General features: G+C 46.8%; 1 protein-coding gene and 1 long non-coding RNA gene across 2 annotated transcripts; one reads left to right on the top strand and one right to left on the bottom strand.

Moving 5' to 3' along the window:
• LOC144302502 (uncharacterized) lies at nt 1–5,929 on the bottom strand. The gene is made up of 2 exons (XR_013369397.1): nt 4,927–5,929; nt 1–4,516 (listed from the first exon to the last, which is right to left on the bottom strand). It is a non-coding gene; the product is annotated as an uncharacterized LOC144302502 (long non-coding RNA).
• Nucleotides 5,676–14,865, top strand: PSMD2 (proteasome 26S subunit ubiquitin receptor, non-ATPase 2). Its single transcript, XM_077879871.1, has 21 exons — nt 5,676–5,860; nt 6,310–6,366; nt 6,739–6,903; nt 7,764–7,885; nt 8,060–8,284; nt 8,561–8,719; nt 8,845–8,989; nt 9,182–9,242; nt 9,694–9,840; nt 10,010–10,116; nt 10,305–10,432; nt 10,662–10,749; nt 11,861–12,023; nt 12,149–12,250; nt 12,455–12,600; nt 12,857–12,940; nt 13,158–13,326; nt 13,414–13,508; nt 13,715–13,841; nt 14,283–14,401; nt 14,539–14,865. The coding sequence occupies exons 1-21, from the start codon at nt 5,726–5,728 to the stop codon at nt 14,719–14,721; spliced, it is 2,727 nt and encodes a 908-aa protein (XP_077735997.1). The 5' UTR covers nt 5,676–5,725; the 3' UTR covers nt 14,722–14,865.
• Nucleotides 14,866–16,718: the final 1,853 nt, after the last annotated feature.

Raw genomic sequence — 16,718 nt, forward strand, 5'->3', positions numbered from 1 at the left:
TGTCTCTTCCTTCAGTCTTGTTTTCGTTTATTCATTTACTCATTCCACCAGTATTTATTTAGCACCTACTATATTCCAGGCCACTCTTCTAGATACTCAGTCACCAGATACCAGATACAGGGAACTAAGATATGAAACTCCAAGAAGACAGAGGAGAGGCAGGATGGAGGAATGGAATGACGTCAAGTTTGGCTGGGGGGAATACCTCCTTGGGTGGTCATATCCCCATCACTGGCTGTTCTACACCTGGAAGGATTTGCCTCTGACCTCCACTGGTGCATGCAGCCAGGCCTAACACCAAGTCTGGCTCACAACTGGGCCGAGGTCAGCTTGGAAGATGAGTGGCCCTTATCCTGCAGTGGAGGGAAGCCCTGGCCAAGGTACATGCCATTACCTGGAGCTCTGAGCACTTGCTTCTGCTTATGGCTGAGAAGACATGCATTTCCCCATGGCCTTGAAGGCTCAGAACTCCTGGGAGTCACTTATCCCACCACATGCACTCATCAAGGCCTACCAAGTACCAGGCACAGAGACTAAGGGCCTGGCTGCCACCTTCCAGAGCAAGGGAGGGAAAGGAGCATTTATTCAATACCTCTTGTGTTCCAGGCACCTCTGCTAAGTGGCTCATTTTTTAAATTCATTCATTAATTTATAATATATGCATTCATGGATTTATTTTTTTTTAAGTGTATTGATTACCAACAATGTGCCAGGCACTGGTGATGCAAAAATGAGTAAGATGGCCTCTTCCCTTAGGTGGTTCTTCTATTGGCAGTTTCACCTCCATGAGCTCATCTGAGCCTCATGGCAACCATATTTATAAATGCAGATCTAACTATAAGCACTTCACTGCAGCCAAAGACACCTAGCTTGAAATTGAAGATTGGATAGCCTTATGAGATTGAGCTTGTTATCGCACTTCTAGGAGCCTGTTTCTTTATCTGGAAAATGAGAACCAGAGCAGGACAGTGGAAAGTCATCTAAATTGTCTTTAAAATTCAGTGTTCTCCAAAGTCTAGGTAGAGGTGGGTCTGTTGAGGGCAAGTGAAGCTTTGGCTGTGATTACCACTGGGGCCCTGGGTGATGGCCCATGTGTCCTAGCCTCATAAAGAGCTGGATGTGGGCCCCCCATCATGGAGGTGCTGGCTACTTAGAAAGGAAGACTGTGGCCTCAGGAACCCTAAGACTGAGGGAAAACATGGCTGAATGTCTGAGATTATGACTCTGGGAGGGGCAGCAAAGTATATTGGAAAGAGGAAGGCCATCACATCTGGAAACCTGGTTCTGGCTCTAGCTCTGCCACTTGTCAGCTGTGTGATGGGTTGGATGAGATGATCTCCGAGGGCTAGCTCAGCATTAGTGTTCTAAGCAGTGAATTCATGGGCTTAGCAAATATTAAGAAATGTTGAGAAATAACATGTGAAGTTTGAGTGTTGCACAGAGAATATTTATAATGTCCGAGATCTTAGTGAGGAGAGAGGCTTGGCAGCCCTTCCCTTTATATCTGATTTTAGAAGACAGTTTAGGATGCTGACCAGTGGGCCACTTTGGCATTGAAACTCCCTATTTCCAAAAAGGTCAAAGGTCAGCTTTCATATTCTGAGAGTCCCAATTTTGTTAAGCCTGTGCTAAGTACTTTAAAATCATTTCACTAAAAAAATAAAAAAATAAAAAATAAAAATAAAATCATTTCACTAAATTCCCACAACTTATAAGACGGTTCTATAATTCCCTCTACTGTACAAGTGGAGAAACTAAGAGAAAAAAATTACATAACTTCTTGGGATGCCTGGGTGGCTTAGTGGTTGGGTGTCTGACTTTGGCTCAGGGTGTGATCCTGGAGTCCTGGGATCAAGTCCCACTTCAGGCTCCTTGCATAGAGTCTGCTTCTCCCTCTGTCTATGTCTCCGCTTCTCTGTGTGTCTCTCATGAATAAATAAAATCTTTTTTAAAAAATTACATAACTTCCAATATCAGATAAGACAAATTGCATTAAAGTCAGACTTGGAGCTCAGATGCCCTTAATCACCACCATTTAGTCTTCTAGGTCATGACCGAGTTTAGACTCATACATAGAAATCTGTCTTCTGGTCAGTGTCCTTGCACTTCTACATCAGACCATCACCAGCAGGTGCATTTCCGTGCTACCCAGCTCCCCTGGGCCAGGCATATGTAACAACCAGGTAGCTGCAGGAAACCTAAACACATGTTGAGCTGAAATTAAGCCAGGTAGCACCTGTTTGTTGAACACTCTGCAGGTGCTTGGTTTTAAAGGCAAGGCAAGGTGAACATCAGCTGACAGATGGAATCTTCACCCTTAGTGGCCCTGCCAAACTGATGAATATGCATCTGCGATATGATCTGGTGTGTTAAGGCAGAAGGAGGAAAAAAGAGTGGTGCTCCTAGGTGGACACATGAGAGCAGTTGTTGGTAATGTGCTGGGCCATACCCTATACTGCCCTATTGAGAAGTCTGATCAGTTCCCAAGCACAATAAGGCAACAAATGTCAAACAATATGATTTCACACTTGGAAACACTCTGGAAATTTTAGGTTGGAAAAGAATCTCTCATAAAATAAGCACAGTTTCAGTGGGCCTATCATGACTTACAAATAGAGAATCTCAACAGTTTCTTGATGCCCAGCTCTGAGCTCTAAAGAGCCCTCAGTGGACCATTATTATATGTAAGGATGACCTGAAGATGAATGCAAAGTGAACTCATTCATTCAATAAATATTTATCAACACTTACCATAAGCTAGGCATTAGGTTGGTACTAGGGACAAAAGAGGAATAAGAAACAGTTCCTGTCCTATAATAGCTCAGAGTCTAGGGGGAGAGAGAGATGTATCAAGCATGGTGAGAGCACAGGGAAGAAATGAATAGCTTGAAGAGAACGGGAAAGCTTCCTAGACAGGTGACATTGAGCTGTAGTACAGAGGATGGGAGAATTTGCTAGGTAAAAAAACAGGGAAGGGCATGTATAGAAGCAATAACAATGTGAAAAGGTCAATCATCTCTTGAAGGGCCAAGGCATGTTCAGAAATGATGAAATATTTAGGATGATTAGGTCAAAGGGCCATGATGAAAGGTGAGAGTCTGAAGAACGGAAGTTTTTTTTTTTAAAGGATTTTATTTATGTATTTGAGAGAGAGTGAGAGAGAACATGAGTAGGGGGAGGGTCAGAGGGCCAGGGACAAGCAGACTCCCTGCTAAGCAGGGAGCCTGAAGCCCACCATCAGGATTCCAGAACCGATCAGGATTCCAGAACTGAGAATCATGACCTGAGCCGGGAATCATGACCTAAGCCAAAGGCAGACGTTTAACTGACTGAGCCACCCAGGAGCCTCTGAAAAAGGCAAGGTGTAACAGTACGTGTGAAAAGACAAGTCCTGGAGATCAAAAGTCACAAGGGTCACAGTGCAATCTATTTAAGAAATATCACAGAAAGTAGGAACCCGTGGAAACCGTGCAAGGCGGTGTCCTGCCAGGAGCACTTCTGGTGTCATGTAAAAATGATGCTTTGAGTTGAAAGGTTCTCAAATGAGTGGAACCATCCATAAGATGTGCAGCTCTACAGCTCAAGCCATGAGTCTGGGGACAGCATGATGGCTTATGGATGCAGTTTAAAGGAAGGTGGTAGGAAAGGGACAGGTGAGGGGACGTCCCCAATTAGAGAGCTATTTGGCCACGACAAGGCTCAGAGTTGGCCAAATGGTAGGAAGAAAAGTTTCTGGGCAATGTGACTGAAAGGAGGGTTGAGGCAGGGCATCAATGTTATTACGTGGCCTTGGAAATAGCTGCCAGACATCTTTGTTTAGCTAGAAAGGACTGGGGGCTTGAATACTTGGAAGCAGGGAGATGGGGGCAAGAATGTTTATCTCAGCCCTGCAGATTTGAGGTGGTTAGAGAATGACAACTGGCTCCTTTTCAGTTGCCAGAAACCCAGCTGGACAGTTTATATACATTGCCTTATTTCATTTTCAACACACAACTTACAAGGGAGATACTTTATTACTCTCATTTCATAGAGGCAGAAACCAGGCTGAGAGAGGTTAGGAAGCTTGCCCAAGTATCACAGCTAGTCAGGGGCTTTAGCAACGGCCAGGTCTCTTGCTCCCTAAAACTCACGTTCCTGCCCTCCCCCTTTTTGTTTTGAAACATTTCAAACCTACAAAAAGTTGAAACATAGTAACACGAACATTCATATACTTTTCATCTGGAGGCACCAACTATTAACAGCCTGTGCTTTGTGCCACAACATCACCCCTTCTCTAAGGTACTGGTTGGGATACAACTGGTATAGAAGACAAAATCTGAGACCTGATAGAAGGAAAGTCATGGAAGGAGAGATTTAGGAGAAATATCTCTACGGATGACTGAAGAAAGCATGACATTCTTGAAGCCAGAGATGGAATAAGCAGAACAGTCATGGACTACAGGGTTTCTGTCACCAGACCAGGGCTGGGGAAGTCACTGGTGATGGAAATGGGAGATTCACCCCCAGAATCCAAGCACTGAATGAAAAAAGCAACAGGTTTTAAAATAGGCTATGCAATTCTATCTCTAAATATATTTAGCCAACATTCATTCAGTGCTAACAATGCTGTCCTAGGTTTTTCTAAAAACAAAACAAAACAAAACAAAACAAAAAACAAAAAAACACAAATACTTTCTGCATTCTTTAACGCCCCAGAACCCATAATGAAGACCCCAGGTCAACTGGTGAGTGTTCCCACCAGATGAGGGGGAGGAGTTACTTCCCCTTTTCTCACCTTCTGGATGCATACATGTAGCCCCAAACTTAAGAAAAAACATGGAGTTTTGCTTCAAACAATCAGGAACTTGGAAGACTGGATCAAGGTTCAAATCCTGATCCTACTACTGACTACCTGATTTCCTCTGTGGAAACGGGACACAGCCTTACCAAATTCAAACGGCCGAGAGGACGTTATGTATCATCTAGAACTAATCCTGACTTCAACAGTGTCCTTCACACCCCTTCTAAGTCAAATCACGGAAAGACCAAAAGACAGAGATTGAAGAAGGCAAAGCCTGTGTCTTGATCTGCCTTTAGTTCTAGAGTTTAGCATCGGAGCATAGGACCACATTGTATTGATGGACTCCGACCAGGCTCCGCAGGTGGATTTAAGGTGGGGGCCGTACGCGGCAGGTGGTACCCGAGCACTCTCCTTCACCCGGGGGTAAGACGTTACGAGGTTAATATTCCGCGGCGGCGGAAGTAGATACAGGTTGCAGATCTCACACGGGCGGCGATCAAGCATTCCGGACGTGAAGGGTCTTGTTCGTCTGTCCCACCACGCAGCCGACTGCGGTGTCACTGTGGGTACCGGTCGCTCGGCGAGTAAGGAGACCCCGCGGGCGGTCCCTCGGCTCGCGGCTCTTCATCTCCTACCGCAGCCAGCGGACTCGGATCGCAGACTGCACGGCAGCGTGGCCTTCCGGAAACTCCCGGTCCGAGCCGGGGCGGCGCCTGGGGCGCGTGAGCGGTTAGAACTTGCAGTTTTGGGGGCGGCCTCCGAGGGCGGGGTCGAGGGCCGGGCCTCCCGCGACGCGGCGGTGGAAGGTTCCCAGCGGCGCTTCCGGTCGCAGGCGCGCTCAGGGGGCGGGGCGCCGTCGGCCACGCGCGCAAAGCCACATGGGAAACGGGGCGGTGCGGGCGGTGCGAGCGGTGCGCGCGCAGCTGGCCGGCAGTGGCGGCGGCGATGGAGGAGGGTGGACGGGATAAGGCTCCGCTGCAGCCTCAGCAACCCCCAGCGACCGCCCCGGGCAGTGCGGACGAGAAGCCGAGCGGCAAGGAACGGCGGGATGCAAGCGACAAGGACAAAGAACAGGAGCTGGTGAGGCACGGCCCCGGGACCCGGCGGAGGAGGCCGCGGGGCTGAGTCACCGCGGGTCCGCAGGCCTTGGGCCCGACTCTCAACGGCCCCGCAGCGTCCGGGAGAGGGCGGATGGAGCGATCCTCGGGGCTCCTCGCACTCCCTGCCCCTCATCCTCCACTCTGCGCATTCGCCTCTGCCGACCCCACCAGCCCTCACCACTGACCCGTGAGGTGGGCCCGGGCCGGACATTGTCACCCCTGTTTTTTAGTATGGCATTGAAGCAGCCTGGCCTAGATGCCAGGTTGCCTTCCCACCTGCCTTCCCGCCAGGGTGCCATTTCTGCGCTCTTTCCTTGTCCACCTGATCCCTCCTAAGGAGGCAGGTTACCTCTACCTGCCCCGGGGTGAATGGGAGGAGGATGTGTTTGGGATTCCTTCTCTTGACGAACTTCTTCCCCCAACCCTCAGTCTGAGGAGGACAAACAACTGCAGGATGAACTGGAGATGCTTGTGGAACGGCTAGGGGTGAGTCATGATGTGGACTTGAGTGGGTACATATTTGGATCTTTCCTGCCTGTTTGATTTATTACATTTTGGGGCAACAATTCCTATATGAGGTATAAGGAAAGACGGATTGTTTAGGGTTGTGATGATGATGTGAGAGAAAAGAATGACAAAGGATAGTTGAAAGACTTTGTAGCTTTTTTCTTGAACTGTTTACTGGGATTTTTTTTTTTTTTTTTTTTTTTTGGTACCAGGCAGGGAGCGGGGAGTTGGGGAATCACAGATGAATAAGACACAATTACTTTCTTAAGGGAGTTGTTAGTTAAACACCTCTGTGTTATGACTTGAGAAATGGGACTCGTTTGTGTCTGAGCTCTAACATCTCCTGATCAGGAGAAGGACACATCCCTGTACCGACCAGCCCTGGAGGAACTGCGGAGGCAAATTCGATCTTCTACAACTTCCATGACTTCAGTACCCAAGCCTCTCAAATTTTTGCGTCCACACTATGGCAAACTGAAGGAAATCTATGAGAACATGGCCCCCGGGGAGAATAAGGTAAACTTGTTTCAGAAGCTGATGGAAGCCTAGCTTAGTAATACTTTTTCATCTAGCCCAGGGGTCTCCTGGTGAATCATAGGAAGCCTAACAGACCTGAGATCTGAGCTGGTTGAACTGAGCTGATCATAGTCAAAATACTGGCACAAGAGCTGACGGGAGGGTGACCTTCTCAGAATACACCTTTTTGTCATTTATGGTGGATCTTAGAATTTTTTTTCATGATTTTTTTAAAGTAATATGTGTCCAGTGCAGGGCTCGAATTCATGACCCCAAGATCAAGAGTTGCATGCTGGGCCAGCCAGGCACCCCTCATGATCTGTTTTTAACTTATGTTTAGCTTTGATTTTTTTATTTCTATCATATCCCATGTTAGTTCACTTGTTTTATTTCTAAAATAAATTCCTAGTTCAATTATTTCTCTGTCTACTAGTATAGCTATAATCCAGGAAATCTTTTGTTCCTCAGTGGTCTCCTAAACTGGCTGCCTTGTTTTTGCTTGTGACTTATACAGGTTGTCTTTCACAGAGCAGCCACGGTGATCTTTTTAGATTGTGAAAATCTTTTCTGCTTAAAACCTTTTAATAATTTATTATTGCAACTAGAACAAAATTCAGTCTCCCATCTTTTTTGTTTTCTCCTTGTTATCATTCTTCAGCCGTATTGGTTTCAAAGGGAGATAGCAACACCAACCTTAGGGTTATCTTGAGGCTTAGATTAGATAAAGCATGTAAATTTCTAATATAGAGATTGGTGGATAGTTACAACTTAATTTGGGAGATAGTGATGGTAGTCATAACTCTATAGTCTCCCACTCTCCTTCCCCTGGATTTGACTTTAAAGCACTGGTTTCTTTACAGCGTTTTGCTGCTGACATCATCTCTGTTTTGGCCATGACCATGAGTGGGGAACGTGAGTGCCTCAAGTATCGACTGGTCGGCTCCCAGGAGGAATTGGCATCATGGGGTCATGAGTATGTCAGGTAAGACCTTTCCTTCTTGAGAATCTAAAAGGAATTCTGAGACCTAATTCTGAGTTCTGTCTTGGGATACTATCTGTCTTAGAGAACCAGGGTGTTGCATTTCCCAAATATTGAATTCCTTGGGCCACAGGAGTGAAGCTGTATCCCTCCTAATGGTCATGGGCCTATCCACAGGCATCTCGCAGGGGAAGTGGCCAAGGAGTGGCAGGAGCTAGATGATGCGGAAAAATCACAACGGGAACCACTGTTGACCTTGGTGAAGGAGATTGTCCCCTACAACATGGCCCACAATGCAGAGCATGAGGCCTGTGACCTGCTCATGGAAATTGAGCAGGTGGATATGCTGGAGAAGGACATCGATGAGAATGCATATGCAAAGGTCTGCCTCTATCTTACCAGGTGAGTGAGCACGGTAGGGGTGGGTGGAGGGCCTAGCCTCCCCAGCATTTCTCTGTCAGTTGTACCACCTCTGTTCTCTTGGAATGAGGCTGCAGTTGATTTGTGGGTGTCTGTGAGCTTGTTGAGGACAGAGACTTCGTGTCTCTTTAGTGGTCCAGCATCTAGCACAATGCCTGGTATATGGTAGCCATGCGGTATTTATTTTGCATAGGTGAATTAAAGGGGGTGAATGACATCTGGAACTCCCTGACAGCTTTGTTGTTTCTGTCTCTGTAGTTGTGTGAATTACGTGCCCGAGCCTGAGAATTCTGCCCTACTACGTTGCGCGTTGGGCGTGTTCCGAAAGTTCAGTCGCTTTCCTGAAGCTCTGAGATTGGCATTGATGCTCAATGACATGGAGCTAGTAGAAGACATCTTCACCTCCTGCAAGGATGTGTATGTAGGGATTGCTGAGCTCATAGATGGAGCATTTGCATGAAGAGCTGGGACTGGTAGCTGCTGGTTAAGGCTGGAGGGGCTTTTCTTGATGGGGGCTAAGCAGACGTGATGGCTTTCCTCAGGGTAGTACAGAAGCAGATGGCATTCATGCTTGGCCGGCACGGTGTGTTCCTGGAGCTCAGTGAAGATGTGGAGGAGTATGAGGACCTGACAGAGATCATGTCCAATGTGCAGCTCAACAGCAACTTCTTGGCATTAGCTCGGGAGGTGAGACTCTTTGCCCTTTTCTGTTAAGGCTTTTCTTCACTTGCAATTTTACCTGGCATTTCACCTCCCTGACTATAATTTTGATTAGACTTTCTTTGGTTAGAATTGTTACTCAGTGGGATAGCAGAAAGAACAGCGGGGGGGCGGGGGGGATAGTGGGGCAGCAGTTGTGACTCTCTGACTTCTCTTTAGCTGGACATCATGGAGCCCAAGGTGCCTGATGACATCTATAAAACCCACCTGGAGAACAATAGTGAGTAGCCCTCCATGTGTGTGAGGACTGGAGGATCCTTAATTACATCCCTTGTATTTGGAGTGATGACATGGCCCAACATATTTATCCCATAGAGCTAAGAATTCACACATACCTTTTCTCTAAGTCACTACTGGGGGCATTGATAGGGGATTTTTTTTTTTTTTTTAAGATTTTATTTATTCATGAGAAACAGAGAGGGAGAGGCAGAGACATAGGCAGAGGGAGAAGCAGCCTCCTCACTGAGCAGGAAGCCCGACACAGGACTCGATCCCAGACTTTGGGATCATGCCCTGAGCCAAAGGCAGATGCTCAACCACTGAGCCACCTAGGCGTCTCAGATAGGGGATCCTAAGTGGCCTGTTCAGAGCCAGAGACTACCACCATGCTGTGTTCCTTTCTTGTCCTACTCTAAACCTTTTTATTTTTCTTTTCTCTTTCTCTCGTGCAGGGTTTGGGGGTAGTGGCTCTCAAGTGGACTCTGCCCGCATGAACCTGGCCTCTTCTTTTGTGAATGGCTTTGTGAACGCAGCTTTTGGCCAGGACAAGTTGCTGACTGATGATGGCAACAAATGGCTTTACAAGAACAAAGACCATGGTATAACTTTATGGCTACTTTATGTTGCTTTGGTCACTTCTGTTATTCTCCTAGGTTCAGGTGTTAATGTGACTGGGATCCCCAGGACCATTTTTTTACAGAGCTCTTTGTAACAGTTTTCTTAGGATTAGAACCATTTTAAGTCTGATAGATTTTTTCCTTGGTGTAGGCATGTTGAGCGCAGCTGCATCTCTTGGCATGATTCTGTTGTGGGATGTGGATGGTGGCCTCACCCAGATTGACAAGTACTTGTACTCCTCTGAGGACTACATCAAGGTTGGTTCTGGGCATAGCCCACTAATGGGGACATTCTCCTACCACGTTCTAGAGCACTCAGGGCCTCCCTATCATGGGTAAGGTCTACCTGGTTTTTCATTCCAGTTAAGGTGGAAACTGCAATGAAGTCCATGTTGTATACTTTATGGCAGAATAGATTGAGTGAAGGATCTGTTTGCATTTTGCAGTCAGGAGCCCTTCTGGCCTGTGGCATAGTGAACTCTGGGGTCCGGAATGAGTGTGACCCTGCTCTGGCACTGCTCTCAGACTATGTTCTTCACAACAGCAACACTATGAGACTTGGTTCCATCTTTGGGTAAGGCTTCTTGCTTCTTGTGCTAGTATTCAACCTGTAAGCTTTGTGAAAACAGGAACTGGGTCCTTTTCACCTTTGTATTGCCAAGGACTACCATCATGTCTGTTGAGTATTTGGTTCTTAGTGACTATTGATTGAAATGATGAATAAATGATTAATCCTCTTTTTGTTCCTTCCTTGTCCTGTCCTTGATTGTGTGTCTGGGACTGCCTCTCCCTGGCTTTTGCAGGCTAGGCTTGGCTTATGCTGGCTCCAATCGTGAAGATGTTCTAACACTGCTGCTCCCTGTGATGGGAGATTCCAAGTCTAGTATGGAGGTGAGGAGAGGCTGTTGGACATTTAGGGGAGGTAGGGAAAGTGCTATGAGTCTTATCACTCTCTGTGATAAGTAGTGAAAAAAAGTGTATATTTCTGTTTATAGGGGTGTGTGTATCACTTCAGTGAAATCTCTTGGAACTGGAATTTTAAGCCTCAGGTGGTATTGAGGCTAAAAAGTTAACATTTTGGTATTGAGTTCTAACCCTTGGGGTCCATGAAGAAGTACTCAGACTAGAGAGGGGAGTAACTTAATCCAGCTTGAGGTGGCTGATTCTCACTCCTTGTTTTAGTCATTGGCCAACCTTAAATCATTTTTAAAAATTTTAAAATATATTTATTTGTTTTAGAGAGAGCTCGCTTGCGTGTGCGAGTGGGGGGACAGGCAGAGGGAGAGAATCTTCAGACAGACTCCCCAGTGAGCATGGAGCCCATTGCAGGGCACGATTTCACAACTCATAAGATCATGACCTGAACCCAAACCAAGTGGGACACTTAACCGACTGAGCTACCCAGGTGCCCCCAACCTTCAATTTTCTTACTTATGCAGAGTCATTCTAGTGATAGATAAACATAGTATGGGGGCTAAAAGTATAGCTTGGGTCAGGAAGACCTCAGTTCAGGGTGCCTGGGTGGCTTGGTCGGTTAAGCATCTGCCTTTGGGTCAGGTGGTCCTGGGATCGAGTCCTGCATTGAGCAGGGAGCCTGCTTCTCCCTTTCCCTCTGCCTGCCACTCCCACAAGCCTCTCCCTGCTTGTGCTCTCTCTTTTTCTCTGTCAAATAAATGAAACCTTGAAGAAGAAAAAAAGACAGACTTCGATTCAAATTGTGCCACCTCTGCTTATAAGCAGTGTGATCTTGGACATATAACTCAATCCCTTCAGGTTTCATTTTCCTCATCAGTAAAAGAATAACAATGGCAGGACCTGTTTCATGGGGTTGTTGTGAGGATTAAATGTTAATAGTACACAAAAGAGTTGGCATACTGGCTGATATCTAGTAAATACTCAGTGAATGGTTGCTCTTGTTATTTTGACCTATCATCCGAAAGAGATTATTACTTAGTGTGGTTACAGTGGTCTGTAGGAATTATACTGACATTCCTATTTGTAGGTGGCAGGTGTGACAGCTTTAGCCTGTGGAATGATAGCAGTAGGATCCTGCAATGGAGATGTCACTTCCACTATCCTTCAGACCATCATGGAAAAGTCAGAGACTGAGCTCAAGGACACCTATGCCCGTTGGCTTCCTCTTGGACTGGGCCTCAACCACCTGGGTGAGGGGATGTCTCTCTGAGCAAAGGCAGACAGTAACTGGGTACAACAGAGGACGGGGGTTTATGTGTCAAACTATGCTGGTTGGAAACAAGTGTCCTCTTGATACCTTGAATTTTTCCTGTAGGCAAGGGTGAGGCCATCGAAGCAATCCTGGCAGCGCTAGAAGTTGTGTCCGAGCCATTCCGCAGTTTTGCCAACACATTAGTAGATGTGTGTGCCTATGCAGGTCTGTGTCTTTGTGTTTCTCCTGTGACTCCTTACTTCTGTCTGGGATATCTCTTTTCAAATGTATTCTCCTTTCTCAGTTGTTCTAATCTTTAGATTCTTTAGCTTCTATTCCTGGAGTGTGTTTTTTTGTTTTTTTGTTTTTTTTTTTTTTTTTTTTCCCTGTCTTTTCTCATCCTTACCACCATGGGAATGTACCTTGCAGGCTCTGGGAATGTGCTGAAGGTACAGCAGCTGCTCCATATTTGTAGTGAACACTTTGACTCCAAGGAAAAAGAGGAAGACAAGGACAAGAAGGAAAAGAAGGATAAGGACAAGAAGGAAGCCCCTGCGGACATGGGAGCACATCAGGTTCTATGGGTGGCTGGGCACTCTGAGTCAGGCTCTGAGAAAAGATAAGTGTGTAGAGGAGTAGGGGTGCAGGATTTGGGTTTGTTTTAGAGCACTTCTGGGTGGTGCTGTGTATTGAGATGATGTGAGGTTGGGTTCTATATGTGAAGGGCAAGATGTGCCACCATGGGACAGCTTTTTCTTACATGGGAATTGAGTCAAGGGTGAATTTTTTGTTCCCTGCGCTTATTGGGTTCTGCTGCCTTTTCAATTGCAGGGAGTGGCTGTGCTGGGGATTGCCCTTATTGCTATGGGGGAGGAAATTGGTGCAGAGATGGCTCTACGAACCTTTGGCCACTTGGTGAGTATTGCATGGAGATGGGAATATACTGGTTTAGGTGCCTGGAGATCCCTGGAGGAGACTTTCTTGATAGGTTTTCTTAGTGGAGAAATAGTCTCTTTACTATGCCCTTTCTGCAAAATTGGATTAAGGCCCCTTTTATCCATTAGTCTATTCCTATAACTGAGTTTGTCGTACTGCTTTCTGTGATGCTCTGGTTATTCTCTGTTATTACCAGCTGAGATATGGGGAGCCTACCCTCCGAAGGGCTGTGCCTTTAGCACTGGCCCTAATCTCTGTTTCAAATCCACGACTCAACATCCTGGATACCCTAAGCAAATTCTCTCATGATGCTGATCCAGAAGTTTCCTACAACTCCATCTTTGCCATGGGGATGGTGGGTAGTGGTGAGTATCTGTTGGAAAAAGATCAGAAATAGCTTGAAAGAATGTTTGAGGCCCTTTTTTCAACAATGTAATGGTTAACATCTCCAGGTACCAATAACGCCCGTCTGGCTGCAATGCTGCGCCAGTTAGCCCAGTATCATGCCAAGGACCCCAACAACCTCTTCATGGTGCGCTTGGCACAGGTAAAGAATAGAACTCTTTTCCTTCAGGTGTGCCAAGGGAAGTATCTGTGGTCATGGAAAGGGGACATGTAGTGACATGAAGGGGACCTTGAGTTTTGCTGGGAGAGAGGATATGAATCAGTTGGGTTTCTATATGGCCAGGTTAGGTGACGTCTCCTCAGATATGATCTTTACTTCTCTCTCTCTCTCTCTTTTTTTTTTCCCAGGGCTTGACACATTTAGGGAAGGGCACACTCACCCTGTGTCCCTACCACAGTGATCGGCAGCTAATGAGTCAAGTGGCCGTGGCTGGACTACTCACTGTGCTTGTCTCTTTCCTGGATGTCCGTAACAGTGAGTTCCTGTCAAGAGTCCTATAGTGGCACATGGCCCTGTCTCTACCCTAAATTACTAGGGCCACCTTGTAATTTAGGAGCCAACTCCCAAGTTAGTCCTGCATCACTCTGGGTTCCTGATGTTCTTTGGGCCTGTAAAGGGCCTTATGAAGCTTATCTCCCGTGTTTTTGATCTGGCCCACAGAGATTTCTTTTTTTGAAGATAAAGTGCTGAGCCCACTGTCTGTTCCTAAGTGACTGAGAGAAATTAATGATTAAGTCTCAAATCTATGGGCAGAGTAAGGTGGGGGGATCTCTGGTTTGTGGTAGGGTATATGAGGGGAGGAGTGTGGGTTCAGCTGAAACACTGAAGGGTTCAAGAGTCAGGGCTGGGGTGGGGTCCCACGGTTCAGGTCAGGACTGCCTTGATGCATCTAACTGTCCTCTGTTCTTTCCTCAGTCATCCTCGGCAAATCGCACTATGTATTGTATGGGCTGGTGGCTGCCATGCAGCCCCGGATGCTGGTTACATTCGATGAGGAGTTGCGGCCATTACCCGTGTCTGTCCGCGTGGGCCAGGTGAGGGTTTGAACAGCGGGAGGGCTGTAGACCTTGGAGAATGCACACATACCTGCTTCTCTGAAACTGGTATGGGCACTGGTTTGTTGCTGCATTCCCATCTGCTACACCTCTATTTTTATTTCTTCACCCTACAGGCAGTGGATGTGGTGGGCCAGGCCGGCAAGCCTAAGACTATCACGGGGTTCCAGACACACACAACCCCAGTGTTGTTGGCCCACGGGGAGAGGGCAGAACTGGCCACTGAGGAGTTTCTTCCTGTCACCCCCATTCTGGAAGGTTTTGTTATCCTTCGGAAGAACCCGAACTATGACCTCTAAGTGGCTACCAGGGGCGCTGAGCTGCCACTGATATGTCAGCAGGCCGTGTTTCCTGCTGCCAGATGTGGACACTGCTCCTGTTAACCTCCTGTTATTTTGTTACTAAGTGAGATAACTTTGTTGAATAAAGACCTTTATCCCCAAGGTCCCTCTATGTCTGTTTTCTGGGGTATTGTGGCTGGAGGCCAGACCAGGGTGGGGAGTCTATGTGAGGAGCCATTGTTACAGCAACTCTGAGCCTAGGCTAGCAGGGAGGTTGTCCTGAATGGAACAAATTAAACTCCTTGCCCTTCTTCCCTCCTTCCTAATCATCTTAAAATAGTGGTTCATCTTTAGGGGCATGGACCCTTGAGAAGCTCATCAGTATAATGGATTTTCTTTCTAGGAGCTGCATATGCACACATTTTAATACAAACTTATAAATAACTTTTTTTTTTTTAAGATTTTATTTATTTATTCATGAGAGACAGAGAGGCAGAGATGCAGGCAGAGGGAGAGGGAGAAACAGGCTCCATGCAGGGAGTCCGATGCAGGACTCGATCCCGGATCTCCAGGATCATGCCCTGGGCTGAAGGTGGCGCTAAAGTGCTGAGCCACCTGGGCTGTCCTATAAAAATAACTTTAAGGGGCTGTGGATCCCATTCCCATCCCCACCCCACCAGTGCACTCCCACTTCAAGCCCATCATTCCCTGACTTTGGGCTAAGGATCCCAGCAGAGTCAGTCTTTCTAACTTCTGTGCTACTGAATGAAGGGGACATCTTTATCTCATGTGATCCTCTGTCCTTGGAAGTTTGCTGTTGGAGAGATTTGGTCTACTTCTGTGCTGTCTTTGTAGACAAAAACTGAGTGCAAGAAAGCTTGACCCTGACCTTCCTCTTAGTGTAGCAATGGGAAAAAAGGAGTGGAATGTAATCATTTTTGATCTTCAGTGCTGCTTCCTGGTGGGGTTGGTATGAGTATAGTTATGCTGCCAGTTGGGGCCTGGACCCCTGTGGATGCAGTGCAGAAGAACATATGGCTCTGCCAGATAATCATAGCTAGCTAACCAACACTTTCTGTGGGTTTAGCTTCCGAGCAGTGCCTGGCACATGATAGGTCTTCTATAAATGTTGAAAGAATAATTTTTCTGCATACTTCAGAGATCTCAAAACAGCTTTGAAAGGTAGGTTATTATCCCAGTGTTTTGATGGGGAATATAAAGTTTGGAGAGAGGTTCAGTAACTTAATTCCAGGTCACATAGTAAGTGGTGGAGCCAGGATTGGAATCTTAAGTTTGACTCCAAAACCTACACCCTTATTACATTAATCTGTCTTTGTAGCCTTGGAGATTTGTGGACCCCATTGTAATCCAAGGTTTTGGCTAGCTGGGGAATGGCAACTTCGGATTAGTGTCTCTTGTCTTCTCTCTTCTTATTTGGCGGCCTGTATAAAAACCTGTGTAAGGGATCCCTGGGTGGCGCAGCGGTTTGGCGCCTGCCTTTGGCCCAGGGCGCGATCCTGGAGACCCGGGATCGAATCCCACGTCGGGCTCCCGGTGCATGGAGCCTGCTTCTCCCTCTGCCTATGTCTCTGCCTCTCTCTCTCTCTCTCTCTCTGTGACTATCATAAATTAAAAAAAAAAAAAAAAAAAAAAAAAACCTGTGTAAAAAGTTGAAGTACTGGACTTCGGAGTCAGTAGACCCGTCAAACCTTGTTAATGGGATCCTGTGTGGTCTTGAGCAAATCAGCATGTTTGGTGAGCCTCTGTTACCTGTAAAAGGGGATGTGATCATTGCTTTCCCTGATACCCAGCAGTGGTGAAGTAAAGATAAATTAGAGGGGCACATGTCTGGCTCCGTCGGTGAAACATATGACGTGATCTTGGGGCTGTAGGTTTGAGCCTCATGTTGGGTATTGAGATTACTTAAAATGTTTTCGGGCAGCCCGGGTGGCTCAGCGGTTTAGCGCCGCCTTCAGTCCAGGGCCTGATGCTGGAGATCCGGGATCAAGTCCCGT

This window comes from Canis aureus, chromosome 31 (genome assembly GCF_053574225.1).
Source record: "Canis aureus isolate CA01 chromosome 31, VMU_Caureus_v.1.0, whole genome shotgun sequence".
Classification (NCBI taxonomy): domain Eukaryota; kingdom Metazoa; phylum Chordata; class Mammalia; order Carnivora; family Canidae; genus Canis; species Canis aureus.

Coding starts and splice junctions, on each gene's coding strand:
- PSMD2 (XM_077879871.1), top strand. CDS start 5,726: ATGGAGGAGGGTGGACGGGATAAGGCTCCGCTGCAGCCTCAGCAACCC. Junction 10,433..10,661: donor AGACTTGGTTCCATCTTTGG/GTAAGGCTTCTT, acceptor TGGCTTTTGCAG/GCTAGGCTTGGCTTATGCTG. Junction 10,750..11,860: donor ATTCCAAGTCTAGTATGGAG/GTGAGGAGAGGC, acceptor TCCTATTTGTAG/GTGGCAGGTGTGACAGCTTT.